Source organism: Brachycentrus maculatus, unplaced genomic scaffold (genome assembly GCF_059751285.1).
Source record: "Brachycentrus maculatus isolate JH-2025_06_01 unplaced genomic scaffold, ASM5975128v1 h1tg000092l, whole genome shotgun sequence".
Taxonomy (NCBI): domain Eukaryota; kingdom Metazoa; phylum Arthropoda; class Insecta; order Trichoptera; family Brachycentridae; genus Brachycentrus; species Brachycentrus maculatus.
Window position 1 is genome coordinate 514,779 of NW_028280846.1, and position 16,273 is coordinate 531,051.

The window sequence follows — 16,273 nt, forward strand, 5'->3', positions numbered from 1 at the left end:
TTACTTTCTTTGCTTGTGAACATGGTTTATCATACTGACCCAAAAGTCGTCATATAATAAAAAATTATATTGCTTATATTTCACCAGTGGTAGCCGGTATCATATTTTTCAATCATTTCTTAAAAAGATGACTTTATATATGGGAGTTGCATTTATTATTTACCTTTGCTTATTGTGTACAAGGTTTATGGTATTGATCATTATCTAGATTTGTGTTTCATCTAGCTAAAACATTAAAGTTGTATTTTAATCTGTGTTGGGAACAGGAAGGATAATCTAGTGTGGGCCAATCAGGAACTTTTTGGCATTTGCTCATTGCTAGGACAAATCCACGTAAAACTCCTCAGGAGAAGCCGGACTGTTGACTGTTGTCAACAGGTTTTTTGTTTTACTAGAAGAGGGTTCGATATTTTTGGGCAAAAGAATACAAGACAAGTAAAACAAGCATTATCGATAAAATTAAGAAAGGTGTGTTGAGATGGTTTGGTGTGTGTACATGTGAATGGAATGAATGGAGAAAGAATAGTAAAACAAATTTATAAGGCGAATATGGTTTGTAATAAAGGCAGAGGAAAACTTGGCATGATCAAGTGTTTCCAATACTTCAAAGTAGTCAGGTCAGGAGTCAAAATAATCAGCGGGTATGTATGAGGAGATGCATGAATGTGGAAAATGCGAAGATTATTTGCAAAGTCAAATTCGCTTGGCATTCTATTCTCTCTACCTAACCCTGCGGAGAAGCGGTGTGATGGTTAGTTAGTTAGTTACTTATGACATAGGCAATTATGCAACATTTTCTATTTCCTATAATATTTTATTAGATATTTTTTAATATATTATTTGAATAAAAAGTATTTGATCATTAGTGTTGTCATTTCGCTCACTCCTTTCAAGAACGTCATAAATCAAAGAACTCGATTTTTCAGGAGAACATTTTTAAAGTTTAAAAATATAATATAATGTATTAAAAATAAATATCAAGCCACTTACTGAACTTTTTACTGTGCAACAGATCTTTTTAAGTAAAACCTGAAGGTTTTTTCTCCATTTATTTAAAAAAATAATTAAACAATACCTTTTCTTCGAAATGCAAAAACAACACTTTTTGCCCTGTGGCGGGTAAATATTAAGTTAAAAATATGCCGCTTCTGCTGGGATATAGTAAATTTTCAAGGCATTCCGAAAACATGCACAACTGGAAATTGACAAATTTTGATTTATGACGTTCTTGAAAGGAGTGAGCGATTTGTTAGTTCACAATAGATGACAGGACCATCTGTTAGTTCCAACTACTATTCAAATGCAATTGTTACAGTACTGCATATATACAACATTTTAAGATTGATGCAATACAATAATGGGCAGAAAACGTCACTCTAGCCAGCCAGTGCCAGGTCGTAAGCCCTATCAATGCTCAGACTTCCATATTCCCTTCATAAAAAAATACAAGCTTCACCTCGTTTAAGGCCCAGTATTCGTTAAGTCTCAATTAAATTTTTTCTAAATCCAGGTAACATTCAACGTGATTTATTTTTTCTTAAAACACCGTTTTTTAATTGAAAAAATAAGTTTTTCTTCAATATAATTATACGGAATTGAAAAGAAAGTAGTTTTAATTTTTTTTTCCATATATATTCCAAAAAAAACAAAATATCCAATATACATTCTTTAAAAAAAATCGGGCATGAAGAGACGTGTAACCTCTCCGGCTGTCGGCCTGGTGATTAAATTCTGTGTTTGTGTTGTATCCCCTTAAGACACTTAAAAATAAAACTACATCTACGGCACTGAATTTATACATGTATGCAGTGTTAGACAGACGGATGGCACATTTTATTATCATTTATAGTAAAAGAAAACCATTTGTTAAAGGAGATGATGTAATTTATTTTGCTTGTATTTAAACCAGATCTCCACGGCTAATATTCAGTCTTCCCCTTAGTGTTGCGAAGACAGTTTCTAGTCAATTTTAATTAAGTCTAAAACATAGTTAGAAAATGGCGGACACGGTGTTCTATAGCAGATCTCACGGCATTTCTGCGGCTGGAGTTGCTGACCAATACGCCGATGGCAGAGCTGCCAAGGTCTGGAAAGTATTCATGGGGGATAGGAATTCCAGAACACAAAATTACAAGAACTTCTTGGTAGGCCTATTGAAAGAGAGGGGCTGCCATAGAATTTTAGACATTGCTTGTGGAACTGGGTAAGAATTTTTACTATACAAATCGTAGTCACTTATGCTTGCCAAGAAAATAAACATTAATGCAGTTAGTCATTTTAAATAAATCAATATATCATACTTCCAAGTTTAAAATCCTTTGGGATTTTTTTCAGGACAATATTAAGCTAGTAAGATATCAAATAGTCAATGATCACATTTTTGTAAAAAAAAAAATGCACTTGGTCACTTTCTCCTGTATGACTACGAAATGTTTTTTTTTTTTTTTTTTTTTTTAAATTAAATTTGGAATTTTATCAGTCATAGCACCAAACAAAAACCGATCCTTGAATGTTTTTTTTCTCCTAGATTTGTAATAAATTAGACAAAACATATACAGCAGTCACCGTGGAGTAGTTAGGACTGTGAAACTGGCGTTGCGGGTTCGATTCCCGCCAATTGCAAAATGAATTCAAGAAATATTTATTTTTAATTGGTCTGGGTATTTGTGATGTAACTTTTACATTTACCTTCTCTATCGTTACTTTCCTATCTGCAAACAAGACTCTAAAATAGAGGCTTTGCGGGTTACTCATTTTTTTAAACCTAAATAAATAAACTAACCTTTATAAATTAATTATAATATCGGTTACTCCTTTCAACAACGTCATATATCAAAAATTGACAATTTTCAGTTGAGTATGTTTTCGGAATGCCTAAAAAATATACTATATCCCAGCAAAAGTGGCATATTTTTAACTTAAGATTTACCCTCTACAGGGCAGAAAGTGTTGTTTTTGCATTTTGAAGAAAAGGTATCATTTACTTATTTTTTTTAATATACTTATAATTTGAACGATAAACCCAACACCACTAGACTAGTTGATGTATGATGGAATCAGTCCTAGACATAAAACACAACTAAAGAACAAGGAAATAATAAATTGTTAAAAAATATAATTACCTTTTTTTGACAGGGTCGACTCCATTATGCTATTAGAAGCTGGTTTTGATGTCACATCGGTAGATGCTTCAGATAAAATGTTAAAATATGCACTGAAGTCCAGGTGGAACCGTCGCAAAGACCCCACATTCGACCAATGGGGTAGGTACTTACAAAAAATATACAGTACTCTTAGATTTCAATTCAATTTGAAATCAATTTATTTATATTAATTAATGTATACATTACAAACTATAAATAATTTAAACCGCATACATTAAAAATACATTAAAATAAAATATATGCAAGAACTATTGCTAAAGGTGTAGAAGAATCCCGCTTCGGAAAATTCCTTCAGACACATGGAACAGATCAATATCCAATGAGATATTGTTCAACATAGCGGTAGCTCTTCCTACAGGCATAACCATCGGCAGGTTGGTCCTGTGTATAGGAATGTGAAACAATCTATGTCGAAGCTGTCTTAGGTAACTATCGGGAACATACAGACCAATGTTCCGGATAATTTCAGAATTTCAAAGACTAGATATATCATTAATCTCATGACACAGTACATATGAATTCACAACATTGTTTTATTTCAGTTATCGAGGAAGCCAACTGGGTGACACTATATAATGACATAAAACACCTGCTGAATGGGGGATTCGATGCTGTAATCTGCTTAGGAAACTCCTTTGCTCATCTTTTGGATTCCTACGGAGACCAGAGGGAGCAACGTCAGGCATTAGCCAACTTTGAGAAGTGCATTAAACCAGGCGGACTTCTCATAATAGACCACAGGAACTTTGACTCCATTACGGAAAGCGGCTCAACACCACAAAAGAGCATTTATTATAACGTAAGAATAATCTGTTTTTCACTTAAGAATGTTTAGAAATAATTATAAAATTGGATAGATGACAGGAATAACACTCTCCTTATCATTCATCGTTCACTTTGTGTAATACCGCTTAAAAACACTGCTTCATAACTACCGGTTACCGAATAACCATTCTATAATCAGGTCGAATGTAAACTGTCAATATACACAAAGTGATAGACTAGTAATATATTAATATAGCACTCTCCTTATCATTCATCGTTCACTTTGTGTAAAACCACTTAAAAACACTGCTAACCATTCCATCAGCTGGTCAAATGTAAACTATCAATGTTCACAAAGTGACAAAGACTATCAATGTACTCAAATGTACTCAAAGTGAACGACGAATGATAATGAGAGTGTTATATTACCATACCACAAAGTTAGCAAAGCTTTTAAAATACAAATCTGTTGGGAATTTTATTCAAATAGGGACATATTTCAATTGTCAGAGATTTAATATTACCATACCACACAGTTAACGATGCTTTTAATATACAAATATGCTAGGTGTGTTATTCAAAGAGGGATATATGTATTTCATTTGTCAGAGATTTAATTCATACATGTTATAGGTGTCTCAACTTCAGACAAAAGTATCTATATTTTTTGTTAGAAAAGAGTGAGTTTTTGAGTATTCCAGGGCTCACAGCCTGGTATTTGAGTGGCTTAAGTGATCAATTTATACACTTGTATACGTAGTGTAATGGTCAGCACGCTCGGCTACCGTATTGAAGGTCCTGGGTTCGATTCCCAAGGGGATTCAAGTAAATATAACTGATTTTTTCACTATAATATTCATTCAATATTACCCTGTACTGGTACCTGAAGGGGAGGGCTGATCTCCTTTCTTTCATGTATTAACCATAAAGATAACATTGCTTTCATATGATGCAGTGCCCTATGCACCATCGGGTGCAGATAAGGGTTTGTATGAAATGAAATATATGCACTGTAGTTTGATTCCTTTCGTATGTTAGTTGTGATTTTGATGGATGTGGAATTTTGGCTATTGTGGCAATTGCATATAAGTAGATGAGATTATCAATAATTAGATCATCAATAAATACTTCATTCCTTAACAGACAGTCATCTTCTAATAAATTACAGCATTAACGTTATAATTAGCATGAAACGAGTATAAATAATATTTTTATGAATATGTTTATTGGTGGGATATTGGTTAAAACCGGTTTATGATAATGTGTTTGCAGATTTTTTTGTGATACAGATTATAATCTAAAAAGTTTAGCATGACAACCAAAAATATTATGTTGTTTTGCACATTATAATTTTATTTATTTATAAATTTTAAGCAAGGCTTCTTATCAGTTCTGTTTTGTAATTATCTGGTTTATTCTGGAAAAATAGTGATAGCCTTTATTATTGTATTTATTAAGCCACTCTGTAGACAGCATTTTTTTTTAATATTGTGATAATAATTAATTACTTACTTGCTATAATACCTGGCTACGCGTTAGTGTGGCTCAGTCGATTTTAATTGAAAAGAAAGAGAATATTTATATTTATTATTTAATAAATAATTATTTTTTTTAAAGTCCTAAAACAGTTAATATGTTTTTGCCAAGGGCTACCAACCGTTTTTTTTAAAATTAAACTAGATGGACCAACAAGCAAACTTAAGCAATATTCAATAAAACAACAAAAAAGGAATCACTTTTTTTCCGCAGTGGTATTAATATGTATACATAATTTTGGTGTCTTCTTCTGCTTGGTGTTGACCTTGTGGCCTGTTATTAAGAAAGATCAGCCTCCTACGGTGTCGAATCCCAGCTGTCGATCCATCTCTTTGGTGATCTGCCCGGGAGTCGTCTACCTTGGGGTTCGCCGTGGAGTGCGATGTGGGGGAGTCTGGATGGTTCCATTCTCCTCACATGCACATACCATTGTCTCCTTCGTTGCCTTCCCCACCTAACGATATATTTGATCTGGCATATCGCTCACTCCTTTTAAGAACGTCATAAATAAAAAAACTTGATTTTTCAGGAGAATGTTTTTAAAGTTTAAAAATATAATACAATGTATTGAAAATAAATATCAAGCCACTTATCGAACTTTTTACTGTGCAACAGATCTTTTAAGGTAAAACCTGAAGGTTTTTTCTCCATTTAAAAAATATTTAGTTTATTTAAAAAAATAATTAAACAATACATTTTCTTCAAAATGCAAAAACAACACTTTCTGCCCTGTAGCGGGTAAATATTAAGTTAAAAATATGCCGCTTTTGCTGGGATATAGTACATTTTCTGGGCATTCCGAAAACATGCACAACTGCTAATTGACGATTTTTGATTTATGACGTTCTTGAAAGGAGTGAGCGATATGTCCCTTATCCTGGGGTTTCTTATTCTATCTCGTAGACTCTTGCCGGATATGCTTCTTAGAGTCTTGTAGAATTTTGGTGTATTTGACTGAAACACTTATAAAAACACAACACAACACAACTAATAAAAAAAATATTTTTTTACATCTCATCAAAGATGAAGAAGAATATGGAAGTCTGGGCATTTACGGGGCTGACGACCGTCATCGGCTGGTTTAAGTGATCACTTTACACACGTGTAACATTCACCAATTCTACCCATTATTGACAACCACACTACTCAAATTCTTGGAAGTTCTATATATATGAACCAATTTAGAAACCTTGTTCTTGAATCACTAGAACTTCACTAGAGACATCTATTGGTGGGATGTAAAGAAGCTTTTTATTAAGCAGAAACTCTTATATCTTTGATGAGATGTTAAAAAATAATGTGAAAATAACTCCTGTAATTGGAGATAATCCAGATTTTGGATTTGTATTTGGACACACTCAAAATGTTGTAAATAAAAAAATTAAATATGAGACATTAAGATTGAAATATAAGGTATTGTGAATATTTGTTAAGGTGGTTTGGACATGTGGAACGAATGAGTGAGGACAGAACGGTAAAACAAATTTATAAGGCGAACGTAGTTGAGAAAAGTTGGCATTATCAAGTAAGTCAAATACTGGAAAGCGGTCAGATCAGGAGTCAGAATAATCGACGTGTATGCATGACAAGAGGCGTGAATATAGAAGAGGCGAAGAATGTTTGCAAAAACAGAGTGGTGCGGCATTCTATTCTCTCTGCCTACTCCTGAGGGGAAGCGGTGTGATTAGTTAGTCAGTCAAATGAAATATTTGATATGAGCCATGATGTGAGCCATCAGCCAACTGCCACACAATAAGCTGGCATTATTTTATTTATTGTTTCAGCATTCACTTTGTAAAAAGACATGATGAAGTTGTAAAAGAAAAACACTTGTCTTTAACCACTTGAATTTTTTTTTTCTTTATTTGAAATTCTTTTGCATTATACAAACATGACATAAATTCAAATACAAAAAAATATGAATAAAATATAAATAATAAAAAAATATCCCACAAAGAAGATGTATACCCACACACATGACCTGTGGTAAAAAACAAGTGTTTTTCTTTTACAACTAGCATTATGTTTTTAACCATTTGAAAAACCATTGTTTATAACACTGTTTTATAAATCTATTAATAATTATATGTATGAAGCAAATGTTTTTTTTATAAATTACAGAGCTTGCACACAATAGACATCAAGACATCCGTTCTGATGGTATGTGGAAAGAACCGCTTGGTAACTTTAGATTACACTATCGATACATCTGGAGCAGAAAAAGGAGATCCTGACTCAAACAACAAGGAAAAGAGCTTAAGGTGAATCTTTTTTTAATAATAAAATATTATTAATTTCCTTATGTGTGTGCCCGCCTTCGTGGTGCAGTGGTTAGAGCGTAGTGTGGTGGTTAGAGGTCCCGGGGGGAGGTGTCAAAATATATTAATGTTGAGTATTTTTCTTTCGTTCCGGAGGTCCCGGGTTCGATTACCAGGGGGGGTCAAATAAATATAAGTGATTTTTTCACTGTAATATTTATTCAATATTACCCTGGACTGGTACCTGAAGCGGAGGGCTGATCACCTTTCCTTCATGTGTAAATGATCAAGATAACACTGCGTTTATATGACGCAGTGCCCTATGCACCATTGGGTGCGGATAAGGGTTTAAAAAAAAAATAATAATGTTTTTCTTTAAATTAAACGCTTGTACTATACCACTTAATGAGTTTTATTTCATTATACACTTAATAAGTTTTATTTCTTTGTGTGTAATGAAATATAACACATTAAGTGGGATAATACAAGTGTTTTTAATTTTCTAAAAATAAACATCATATGATTCCACAAAGTTAATGTCGAATCAATAAATAATATAAATTTATGTTACTGATTTTTCACTGTAATATTTGGAATTATGCAAAGTACAGTGCCACCACCATCGAGTGTGGATAAGGAATCAGAAAAAGAAGACATATGTTCATAGAATTTTGAGCATTATACTAAATAAGTGCCATCTCCAACTATCTTTATTATAACACAAGCAATATTATAATTAAAATGGATTCTAGATAATGATAAATTTGAATGCGTTAAAACAAATTTACCAGGTCTCACTTTTAAGAAAAATACTTATGAAATTATATTTTAAAAAAGGTTAGGAAATGGATCAATATCTCTGATTGGCTGTTTTAGGGTGATTGTACATTGTACATATCTCCTAAGCAGACATACGGTGCCTTCTGATTAGCTCAAAGGATCTTTGATTCAGGATCTTTCAATAAAATTTTGCTTCACCAAGGATAAAAATGAATTGTAGATAAGTAATCAACTGAATTTTTCATTAGAAAAACAATAAATAAGTATAAAAAACAGCTTAATATTTAAGATATATGAAACTGATAACATTTTGTATCAATAAATAAGCTAATAATTTGATATTTTATTTTCAGCGAATTCCGTTTATCTTACTATCCTCACATAATCGAAACCTTCAAAGAAATGCTGCACGAGGCATTTGGTAAAAATGTAAACATCACAACTTACGGAGATTTCAAGGAATTGAAAGATGTGAAAAACCCAGCATTCTACATCCATGTTGTAATGAAACAAAAGTGAATTTTACCCAGGGATGATAATTATAATTTCAAATTGTTTACATAGTGTTATTTCATACAGTTTATGCATCTATTTTAAGTAAAGCCATGAATAATTAATTATACTTAATGTAACTATACTGGAGCAATAAACTATTATAAAAAATATGCATTTTTCTAGGTATTTTTATGAATGATATTCCAATTGATTTTTCGTAGGCAGGTTCGCAGATAAAGTTTTTTTATAGATTCTCATTGTACTTCCAAAAAAAAACTTTAAAAATTACAACACTATAATATCATTATAGTTTTGCATAGCAACAAGTTGGATCATTGCCGTCATTTGTGTTTTTTTGGAAAATTCGTATCAAATTAGTGCAAATTAGATTTCGTTCCCGCCAATTCCCAGATTAGGAACTATTTATTCCGAAATTAAGCCTGAAAATTTTACCTTGTATATTTATGTATATTTGGGATTCGGAATATTTAAAAAAAAGATTATGAAAAACGTCTGTTTGCGAGTAGCTAGGCGTTTTCCGGTTTCGATTCCGAATTCTAAATCTTTTCCACTCGCAAAACAAACTATTGGATGCGCGGGAAAGGATCCCGCGCTTTTGTTTGGTGCTGCCATTATTTTAAATTACAGAACCTACCCAAGTTTGTTCCTCAAGCATTTTTATTTTGTAGTTCTTACAACAATTAAGAAGTTTTTTTTCCTTTGTGGAATGTCAATTTCACTACTAGACTAGTATTTTTTTTTAATTTAACAAAAATCTTTTAGCACAAGATAAATAAAATATATTTTGCCAAATTTTGTTTACAAAATATATTGTACATGTGTACTTACTAAACGTTGTTTTTGCATTCTAATAACCATTTTAACAAAAGTTGTCTTCTTCTTCTAACTCTTATGCACATCCAACGGTGTATAGAGTGCGGTATAGTAATAGAAGCAGTGTTATCTTGACGTCAAATGCATGTAGGAAAGGCATTCAGCTTTGTGCTTTTGATATCAATGCAGAAATAAATTGAAAAATCATGAAAGTGGAAAATCACATATATTTATTTTGACCCCTCTGTGAATAGAACCCGAGACCCCTAGAGCGGTAGCCAGAAATGCTGACTACTTCACTACGAAGGTGGACAACTGTTTACGTAGAAAGAGCTAGAATATCTTATCTTTATAACTGTAAGAAATGTAGTGACACGGTGGCATAGAACATAGCTGCAATCGTGAATATACCCGCATAGTCTGACAAGGGTATTCTAGATTTGTCTATCCTAGACAGCAGTCACTCGCTTAGAGCTATGTACCTACTACTACTTATTTATAATAACCAAAGTCAAAGTTGTAGCGATAACTAATCATTTTTCACCATTTCAGTACCTAACAATAACCGTAGAAATGATTACTATTTTGACAGTAATAATGGGTGGTACCTCTTGTTTTGATATTAATTAATCACTTTATTAAATTTAGTTTCAATTATTCGTAAATTATTTTCTTAGTACCTATCTACTATGATAAATTAATTGTAATCTGGATAACTGACAGCAACAATAGGCATTGTAAATATGTAGGTACCGTGACAAACCAAAGCTTTAGTAGGTTATGGTCATCAAATTACTACCTATTTGAACTTCAAAATTTGTCAAATATGGTTACAAATTAAAATATAATTAAACTGATTTATCTGCGCTCAAATAGATAACTAGTACTATGTAGTGTGTTAATAGGCATAAATATAAAAGAAGAAGAATATGCAAGTCTGGATATTTACAGGGCTTTTTTATGACTTGTCATAGGCTGGTTAAGTCATCATGTACCCATGCAAATTATATGCTGCATTGAAAATCATGTCTTGAGGCGTTTCACAGCATGTAAAAATAATACGGAATTCGAATTTACATGCATCCAAAAAGGATCTCCTCAATAAAAGATTTCTCAATCCAACATAGATGGCTCTTATGAAGTCAGCTTCATGAGAATAATGATGTATGTAGGATTTCACAAAAAAAAATAGGAACATAGTTGTCAATCATGGGTAGAATGGTGAATGTTGCACTTGTGTAAAGTGATCACTCTTAACCAACCCTTTACAGGTCATTAACCATGTAAATACATCCAGACTTCTGTATTCTTCTTCTTCAAAATGTATAAAATAGCTCCTACGCGTAGGAGCTATTTTCGGAGCTACCTGCGTGGGAGCTAGCTACGTGGAAAAAACCCAGTGTTTCGGCCAAAATCTGTGTATTTTACAGAATAATTATGTATTAAAAATAGTATTAATAAATGTACGCGAGAAGAACAAAGAGACGCTGTTCAGTAAGTTTTAAATGTTACATATACTGTCCCCACCCCATGCAACGTCTTTAAAATAGTATTTAAGGGGTGGCGGACAAATATTTGTGTGCTCAGATTAAATAAGATTCGAAACGTGTATACGCCGCGTTCGCTCTGTTTTTATATTGGTGTCTCTATGTTCTTCTCGCCCCTTGTGTTTTGTAATTTTTGATATATTTGTGACCCTATGTTCTTTAAACTTTGTGATTTTTCAATAAATAAATGATTATCTTCATTTGCGCGTTTTCGTCTTCCCAATGACAAGTGTTCCGGTACCGTTAGCAGTAACAAATTGGTCCTTCGAGCCGGATCTGGAACACTATGGAAGCCAATCGAACTACTTCAGTGACCACCAGCATATGTTGGAGTACGTGGTCCATGAAGGCGCGAATGGAGTATTCTGCGGGTAAAGTGAGGATAGCGAGGCAGAGAGCAAGACTCGCAAAAGAAAGGGCGGATGCTGACAAGTCGCAACTACCGTCAGAAAAGGCACGACTGGCGGCAGAAGAAAAGGCATTGGAAGCGGAAGAACTTCACTGTCAACTTTTGATGAAAGCGTCATCAAGAAAATCTGAACGATCCGCCCTGCATCAAATTTTACAACGGGCGGATCAGTGCAGCTCCGGTCAGTCCCCGCCGCAGTCTGTGAAACCTTCGCCGCTGACATCTGTGAACCATTTACTGCTGCCGTCTGAGTACCCGCTGCTGCCAGCGAATGGGCAGCAACTTGTGGCGCCAACATTGGAGCGGGAACTTATCCCGCTGCCTTCGCCGCCGCTAGGGCGGCAACCTGTGCTGTCACCGAGTGGACAGCAACTTGTGGCGCCACCAATGGAGCGAGAACCTGTCCCGCTGCCTTCGCCGCCACTAGGGCGGCAACCTGTGCTGTCACCGAGTGGGCAGCAACTTGTGGCGCCACAAATGGAGCGGGAACTTGTCCCACTGCCTTCGCCGCCGCTAGGGCGGCAACCTGTGCTGTCACCGAGTGGACAGCAACTTGTGGTGCCACCAACGGAGCGGGAACCTGTCCCGATGCCTTCGCCGCCGCTAGGGCGGCAACCTGTGCTGTCTGAATACTATGTGCTGCCAGCAAGTGTGCAGCAACTTGTGCCGCCTGATCTGGGGCGGAAATTTATAATGCCGCCCTCCTGGCCGCAACCTGTATTGCCGTCCTTGGGACCGCAATGTGTTAAGCTGACCTCGGGGCCGCATTTTGTAATGCCGCCCTCGAGGAAGAAATGTGTAATGCCGTCATCTGGGCCGCAAAGTGTAATGCCCCCATCGGGGGCGCAATGTGTAATTCAGCCCTCGGGGGAGCAATGTTTAATGCCGCCCTCGGGGGAGCAATGTGTAATGCCGCCCGCATGGCCGCAGCCTGTATTGCCGTCCTTGGGGCCGCAATGTGTTAAGCTGACCTCGGGGCCGCATTTTGTAATGCCGCCCTCGGGGGAGCAATGTGTAGTGCCGTCATCGGGGCCGCAAAGTGTAATGCCCCCATCGGGGGCGCAATGTGTAATTCAGCCCTCGGGGGAGCAATGTTTAATGCCGCCCTCGGGGGAGCAATGTGTAATGCCGCCCGCATGGCCGCAACCTGTATTGCCGTCCATGGGGCCACAATGTGTTAAGCTGACCTCGGGGCCGCATTTTGTAATGCCGCCCTCGGGGGAGCAATGTGTAGTGCCGTCATCGGGGCCGCAAAGTGTAATGCCCCCATCGGGGGCGCAATGTGATATTCAGCCCTCGGGGGAGCAATGTTTAATGCCGCCCTCGGGGGAGCAATGTGTAATGCCGACCTCGGAGCCGCATTTTGTAATGCCGCCCTCGGGGGATAAATGTGTAAGGCCGCCCATGGAGCCGCAACCTTTGCTGCCACTGAATGGGCAGAAAAATGTGCCGCCGCTGTTTGAGCGGCAACTTCCGCTGCTGTCATCCGGGCAGCCTCTAGAAGCGCTGACCGTGTTTACTCTTGTAAAATTTGATCGACTATGTAAAGTCATTTTAGTAATGTCGTATTTGTTAATCGGTATAAAATTTGTTTTAAAGTCATATTATAGAATTACAAAACTGTGCGAAATATAGATGACTGTAAATGATATCGATCAGTTACTCAGCGTGCCATTAACCTCATTGAAATATGGGAAAGGATACTTAAGTAGGTAAAAATTCCACTCGGCAAAGTATTATACCAATAAATACCTTCATAAATTTCCTTAAAGTAAAAGCAAAGTTTTTTTTTATTTTTTTTATCCTGAATTGTATTTCAATAATATTTTAAAATAATATAGAGATAAGAAAAAAGGTCTAAATTTAAGAGTGTGATGACGATTTATGTTGACTTAAACAAATAACAGATCCCTTAAAGCAAGGGTGGCCAACTTGCGGCCCGCGGTCATGTAAGACGAATGTATTTTTTGTATGATCGGGTTCATCGGAATGTATTTTAAATCGTGTTTGGGTTATCAAGACCAATCAAGTTTTTGTAATTACATAAAATGCATATATAACGGTGAAACGAAACTCAAATCTCACACTGAGTAGCCATTGATAAAATTGGTTTTGTTTAAAAATAGAATTGGTAATATTGTTTGATTATGTGTCTTTATTAATAATTTTGATTGGTAAAATTGATAACAATGTTTATACTTTACACATATTTTTTGTTGCTTCAATGTGTACTTTTATTTCACATCTGGCCATCAACTTGGGTTGACGAGGCCTGCATTTAGTTAAATGGGCGAAATGGGTTTCGTTTGTTATTCTATGAATCGGGGAGATAACGTGTCATGTGACACGTGGCGCGTCAAATAACACTGGACCTATAATTCAAGTGAAGTATGTTTTCTTTAGCCCTAAAAAGGGCGACGTCAGCCACGAAAACGTCAGAATTGGCGACGAAATTTAAAACGTCTCGATATATCCATCAGTATTAGTATAATTTATGACTTTTGTTTATCCACATATTTAGCTCTAGAAACAGGAGATATATTTTTTTACAAGTATTCGGAGAAGAGAGCCTCCCTGAAGTTGATTTATCGTGTATACGGACCCTTATTTGTGAAGGAAGGCATTATTTTAAAATTTTTGTTAATGATAATGTGATTTCTATTTTTTGTGTTATCTGTCACCTACATATTTTGAAATCTTTATCGATAATACTCGAGTGTATTTAAGTAAGGGAACCGTTTGGTGAAACCGATTGGTTTCACGGAGGGGAGTGTTTCGGCCAAAATCTGTGTATTTTACAGAATAATTATGTATTAAAAATAGTATTAATAAATGTACGCGAGAAGAACAAAGAGACGCTGTTCAGTAAGTTTTAAATGTTACATATACTGTCCCCACCCCATGCAACGTCTTTAAAATAGTATTTAAGGGGTGGCGGACAAATATTTGTGTGCTCAGATTAAATAAGATTCGAAACGTGTATACGCCGCGTTCGCTCTGTTTTTATATTGGTGTCTCTATGTTCTTCTCGCCCCTTGTGTTTTGTAATTTTTGATATATTTGTGACCCTATGTTCTTTAAACTTTGTGATTTTTCAATAAATAAATGATTATCTTCATTTGCGCGTTTTCGTCTTCCCAATGACAAGTGTTCCGGTACCGTTAGCAGTAACACCCAGATTTGTGAAGTCTTTGGAAACACTCAAAATGTTAATAAAAAAGTTAAATAAAAAAGTTAAATAATTGAGCAGTTGAATAAAAAATTATTTATTTAAATATATTTATTTATTTTTCAAAACATATTAGGTACATACATAAGTCATATATATAATATTCCCGATGAGTAATTTTTATTTCTCATTTTAGGATATGGGATTAGACTGGAACACAAATAATAAAGTTACAAAAAAGATTTTTTTCAAATAACCAAAACTAATACATGGCAAAATATAAAAACAATAAACAGGTATAATAAATAGGCATAAGAAGCATTTTTAAAATAAATAAATGAGAAAAACATAAAGTTAGAAGCATATTTAAAATAAACAAATAAGCAAATATTTTTCAAAAATATTTGAAATGCAAAACTTCTGCTAATATTCAGGAGCAGTAATTTATTTTACCTCGAATATTAGTCAGAAATCGAAAGAAGGTATTTAAACACTATACAACGAATACAAAAAATGCACTACAATGATTTTTTTTAACTCTGAAGGTATTTAAATTGTATTTAGGACAACTACTCTGCTTTGTAAAAAAAATACTATGTATCTACTTAAAAATAACACCCATATATTATCATATTCATATCACATCATTAATTAAAAAGACATCAGTTTACATTAAAAGCAAATAAATAATAATTCTAGCAGAGGTAGCTAATAATTATTAAGCATTTTTCTCTGAATTTGTCGGACAAAGCGTCGGAGATAAAATCTATGTAAAATCCATATGGGTATATTTATTTACTGTCATGACTCTCCTTGACACGGCGGGTACAAATATAAATATTACCGAACAAAGTAATTTGTTCTGGCTAAATAAAATATAATTGCGCTATTTTGTTGTATAAAATAATTACACCTTACGTGGCTGATGATATTTTGTCAAACTTCAGTGGCGTTCCTACGAGAAATCAATTTGAAAACCATCAAGCACATTTTATAAAAAAAATTAATACGAGTATGTACTACCAGAGGTATTTTTAAATTTAAAGTAGGTACTCTAAATTTTTCAATAAAAAAGTTACGGATTTTTTTTAATACTGTAGGTTTGATTGTCTTTATGTTTTTGCTGTTCTAGTATTTTAAATTAATCTTTAAGCAATAATAGGAAAACATATATTAAATAAATTCATCAGATATAAGACAAGGAAGTTTCCAATTCCAGGGTAGTTTAAATATTCTTATCTTATTCCATGATACTTCGTTTATTTTTAATTTAATTTTTAATACTTTTTTTTTCATTTCGATATTAAATGTTAATC

At 34.6% G+C, this 16,273-nt stretch overlaps 1 protein-coding gene across 1 annotated transcript; it reads left to right on the forward strand.

Moving 5' to 3' along the window:
• The first annotated feature begins 1,928 nt into the window (after window positions 1-1,928).
• On the forward strand, window positions 1,929-9,055 carry LOC148310498 (glycine N-methyltransferase-like). Its single transcript, XM_088258261.1, has 5 exons — window positions 1,929-2,203; window positions 3,136-3,263; window positions 3,707-3,963; window positions 7,587-7,726; window positions 8,857-9,055. Exons 1-5 carry the CDS (start codon window positions 1,998-2,000, stop codon window positions 9,020-9,022), a joined length of 897 nt encoding a protein of 298 aa, XP_088114387.1. The 5' UTR covers window positions 1,929-1,997; the 3' UTR covers window positions 9,023-9,055.
• Window positions 9,056-16,273: the final 7,218 nt, after the last annotated feature.

Excerpts from the sequence above, each read along its gene's own strand:
- LOC148310498 (XM_088258261.1), top strand. The coding sequence starts at position 1,998 with ATGGCGGACACGGTGTTCTATAGCAGATCTCACGGCATTTCTGCGGCT. Across the intron at positions 3,264-3,706 it reads CCCCACATTCGACCAATGGG|TTATCGAGGAAGCCAACTGG; the intron begins GTAGGTACTTAC and ends GTTTTATTTCAG. Across the intron at positions 7,727-8,856 it reads AACAAGGAAAAGAGCTTAAG|CGAATTCCGTTTATCTTACT; the intron begins GTGAATCTTTTT and ends TTTTATTTTCAG.